Source organism: Vigna unguiculata, chromosome 1 (genome assembly GCF_004118075.2).
Source record: "Vigna unguiculata cultivar IT97K-499-35 chromosome 1, ASM411807v1, whole genome shotgun sequence".
Lineage (NCBI taxonomy): Eukaryota > Viridiplantae > Streptophyta > Magnoliopsida > Fabales > Fabaceae > Vigna > Vigna unguiculata.
Window position 1 is genome coordinate 6,716,737 of NC_040279.1, and position 4,476 is coordinate 6,721,212.

The 4,476-nt window shown below is 37.0% G+C and overlaps 1 protein-coding gene across 1 annotated transcript; it reads right to left on the minus strand.

Annotated features, from left to right (window-relative positions):
• Positions 1-1,982: 1,982 nt before the first annotated feature.
• LOC114184035 (BTB/POZ domain-containing protein At2g24240-like) lies at positions 1,983-4,080 on the minus strand. The gene has a single exon (XM_028071305.1). It carries the CDS (start codon positions 3,528-3,530, stop codon positions 2,196-2,198), a length of 1,335 nt encoding a protein of 444 aa, XP_027927106.1. The 5' UTR covers positions 3,531-4,080; the 3' UTR covers positions 1,983-2,195.
• Between the last annotated feature and the right edge of the window lie 396 nt (positions 4,081-4,476).

Sequence of the window (4,476 nt, forward strand, 5' to 3'; positions counted from 1 at the left end):
GGTACAGCTCTTGCAGAGATTAAAAGAAGAGTATCGGTGGCCGCAATAAATTTCCTTTTCAATTCTTTCAACCACCCAGACAAGTAAAAAATTATCAAGATCAAAAAGATAATTATTGGGGTACAAGAAAAAGGTTGGTGGTGCAACGAGAAGCCCCTTAACAACAACGAAGTAAGATGGGGTAGAATTGATAGCGAGGGGGACAATTTTGTCTTAAACACCCGTGGAGGTGCAGGAAGAAACCATGAGTGCAGAACGAAATAGCCTCAATTCTAACTTGGAAAATCATACTATTCAATCGGTTTTCAGTCAGGTTATATGACTCATCCAAAGGCAATTACTTCCTACATTCTATCATTTTCTTCCTACACCTTATCACGTTCTCCTATTAATTTCGAAATTTACTTTTCAGAATATACTAAATAATTCTGATTGTATTGCTTATGAACAAGTAGTTGAATTAATATTGGTATTGCTTATGAACCATCTATTACATGTTCTATGAAACAGAAGACAATCATCTCATTTGAACCTTCTAGTAGTTACAATAAAGTTCAAGACAATCTAAGTAGTTTGAAATTATTAATTTGATACCCTGATCTGTAATCAAGCCATATAAAAAAAATCTTTATTATGCATAAAATCAAATATATATGATAAAAATTGATTTATTTAAAATAACTTTAATAATGATAAATAATGCCCAACTTTATATTTTTATTTAAGAAAATATATGATTTCATCTATGTTAAAAAATCTTCGTAATGAATGTGTAGAAGTTTTTTTCTCTATATATGTCTTTGAAAATATGATTATTATTTGTGTAATCTTCATAGATTATAATTTATGTTTGATAACATAATTATTTAAAATTTTTGCACATATAGTAGGTTGATCTTCCTTAATCTTCAAGCTATAAAATATAAACATGTAAGAATATTCGATAAACAAATGAGTTTATGAAATCCTCTGCTCTATAATCATATTCAGGGGTATTGGGTGTGAGTGAAACTTTTTCCTTGAATCTAAAGAGTAACTTCAGCATTCACAATGTTTTTCTTTCTCATTTATTTTCATTATATTATATTATATTAATTATTTTTTTACCCCTTAATTTTAATTTTAAGTAAAAAAATTAGAGTTAATATATTCTTAATATTTTTGTCTAATTTAACCTTTCATATTTAAAATGTGTATATTTAAGGTTTTAAACATATTTCTCTATCATAAAACACATTTAAAATATTAAATAAATTTAATAAAATTTGATTAAAAAAATTAAATTTACATATTTCTAAAATTTGAAAATTAAATTAAATTAAATTTAAAAAAAATAGACAAATTTCAATTTTTATCAAGAAAACATATTTAACCGTGTTACATTATTGAAATTTAATTATATAGACCGGACAAGAAGTACACGTTTCTTTTTGATATAATGAAAAGTTAATATTCAACCATAAATTTTACAAATTTAAAAGTAGAAGTGTGGTACGATCTTCTAAACATAATCAATCACGTCCTTCCTCGTAAACTTCGACAACCAAAGTGTCTACCAAAGTGTCTGATTAGTTATAGTTCATTAACCTCGGTATCAACAACTCTGTGAGTTATTTATGTATGTTTTTGACGAATATGATGCTGCCGAAAGAGTTAAAAGGATATTTATGTATACCATTCATTGAGAAAGTGACCCAAAAGCCGCATTTCCTGAAGCGACTCTTATTCAAAGCAAATCAATAAGGTGCAGCGGTTACAACTTACAACTGCTCACACATGCGAAGGGACTACTTAACTTACCATTGTTCTGTTCCCTACACCTTTTTCAAGGTCAGTGAAACCTCTTCACCAAATTTAAACCGCAATGTTTGTTGTGAAAGAAAAAGGTAAAAAAAAAAAAAGTGTCAAAAAGTGAAGAGAAACTACCCAGATGGTTCGAAATTAGAATCTGCAAGAGAAAGATCTGAGTGAAGTGAGTCACGAAAAAGAAACAGAAAACAAGTGTTTGATATATCATCTTTCTCTGTAGATATTCTATTCACATATACCATGACACCTAAACCTACATGTATCACAAGTTATAAACTACCCTTCAATCTCGTATAGGTTTAAAACTGAACAGTATCTAGAAAACAAAACCAGAAGTTGTCTGGTTTTTTTTTTTTTCTTTATAGCAAACCAAAACTAAAACTAAATCATAGAATCGGTGGTGGTGGAGTCTCCCAAATATCAAACACATTGTCCTCACTATGAAGCGCGAAAAGCCTGTCCCCTCCAATGGAAAAGTCACAAATGGAACCTCCATAGCTTCGTCTGAGCCTAGAGGTCAAAACCCATTCAGGGCCACAGAACACCGAAATGCAATCATTCATGGAGGAAAAAAGCTGTCCCCCATGCAGTGCCAGTTTCGGATAACACGGTTCCTCCGGCATTTTCCCCTTCATCAACCTACTTCTGGAGCTCCACCTAACGCTCGTGGCAGAAGAACTTCTCAAATCCATGAACCCCAAATCCTCAAACTCATTCACCACACAAATGGAACTATTGTCCTCCATGGCAATAGCATCCCTCACCCGTTTCTCATCCGCGGTAAAAGGAGCCCCCATATCAGACCAACACCACACCATCTTCTTCTCCCTGAAATCCAAAACACTAATGTAACAGTTGTCCTTCCTAGGAAACATCGTTGCCACCAACAAACAGTTACTCCCCTCCAACCACTGAAGCTTGTCAGCATCCCCAAGAGACCACCCTAAAGGTTCGTAGAAAAAATCAATTTGCTTCCCTGTAACCTGGTCCCAAACCCCTACCCCATACTCATTACTCCTCCCTTTACAGCTACAAAATATCTTGTAATCCGAACTGAAACTCAAAGCCCCAGCAGTGTAACTCTTCACCTGATTCTCATGAGAAACCTGAAACTTGTACCTAAGCTCCCCACTCTGTGAACTGAACAGCCCCATCCCGCCATCGCCCCTCCCAAGGCGCTCGCTCACTCCGACCACAACGTTGTCCGAGTCAACCCACCCGACATCGTTGACCCTCTGGAAATCGAGGCTCAGAGGAGGGTGTTCTTCCAACATCCAATCATACACATGAACCATGCTGCCATGCGCAACGCAGCAGCCTCCGTCAGGGCCTGCGCGAATGGCTGTTCCGTCACCCGGGGCCTGGCCCTGGAGAGACCGCGACAACCTTAACCTGTTGCCGTCGAATGGGCCCCACTTGGCGGCGCGCACGTGGTCCAGGAGGCCGTAGTAGAGGGCCTCCCGGTAGAGGAGCTTCTCCGGGATGTTGGGTGGGATATGGAGTTCCCCGGTTCGGAGCAGATCGAGGAGAACCCCGAAGCAATCCGGGTTGCGATCCAGGAATCTCTGGCCCTCCTTGTTTGATGATAGGAGCAGGTTCCAATTGTCATCGAACATTGCCCCGAACATCGAATTGCGCCCTGCATTGGCCAGCGTTGTTGCGCTTGTTTCCATCACCCTGCCACCTACGTTGAATTTCACACTGTCTTTCTGAACCCCCATGACTCGATTCCTCGCAAGAATGTGGCTTTCGAGAAACCCAGATGGGGAGGGAGATGGGTGTTCGATTCAACGCCTCTGCGGAGTTGAATTGAGCGGAATTGAATTGGATGATGGAGAATGAACAGAGAAAAGCAGAGAAAGCAGAGGATGGGTGAGAATAAATATAGAGGATTTTGATAAAGAGTGATGAGTGAATGATTACAGTTGAAGAATTGGAATTGAAGCAAAGGGTGTGTGAGAGAGAGAGATAGGATCAGAAGACAGAGATTAAGCAACCGGAGAATGATGAACATATATACGTGGGGATGGTTATTGTATTGTATGGTAAGAGACGACGGCTTTTAAAAAAAGGGTTTTTCGAAACTGTGTGTGGGATTTGGTGAAGGAATCAAGATGGGTGGAGCGGTTGGAATTCAAAACCGAATTGACTCACTTTCATTGCCCCCTCAAAGTCAATCTGTTTTTGTTCTCTCTGTTTTTTTTCCTTTTCTTTCTCTCTTTTTCCTTTTGTCTCTTCGTCCATTTGATTCCGCAGGACGATGTTTACATAGATAAGGATGGAATGTAAAAGGAAGTTTATTAATTTTATTAAAATCAGAAATGGATGAAGGGATATCACCAATGAAATTACGTAAGTTAGAAGATTTATAAGATGATAAAAAAGTTGTCACTAATAAAGCAATTGATAAAACGGGAACAACACAAACCACCTTTTGAAACACAACAATAGTATTTGTAATGCAAACAAACATCATGCGTAGAGAAGTCATTTCCAATAATTATTTCTATGTAATATCTTCCAAAACTAAGAACCTCAAACAATTATTTGTTGTGATTTTTTGTTGCAAATAAAATAAAATGAAAGTTTCTTTACAATTACGTTCATGATGAAAACCTTGAAGGAAATGTTTCTTAAAGAAAGATAACTCTCTAAAGCAAGTTTCAA

What these genes read in the sequence shown, in the direction of transcription:
- LOC114184035 (XM_028071305.1), bottom strand. Translation starts at nt 3,530, where the DNA reads ATGGGGGTTCAGAAAGACAGTGTGAAATTCAACGTAGGTGGCAGGGTG.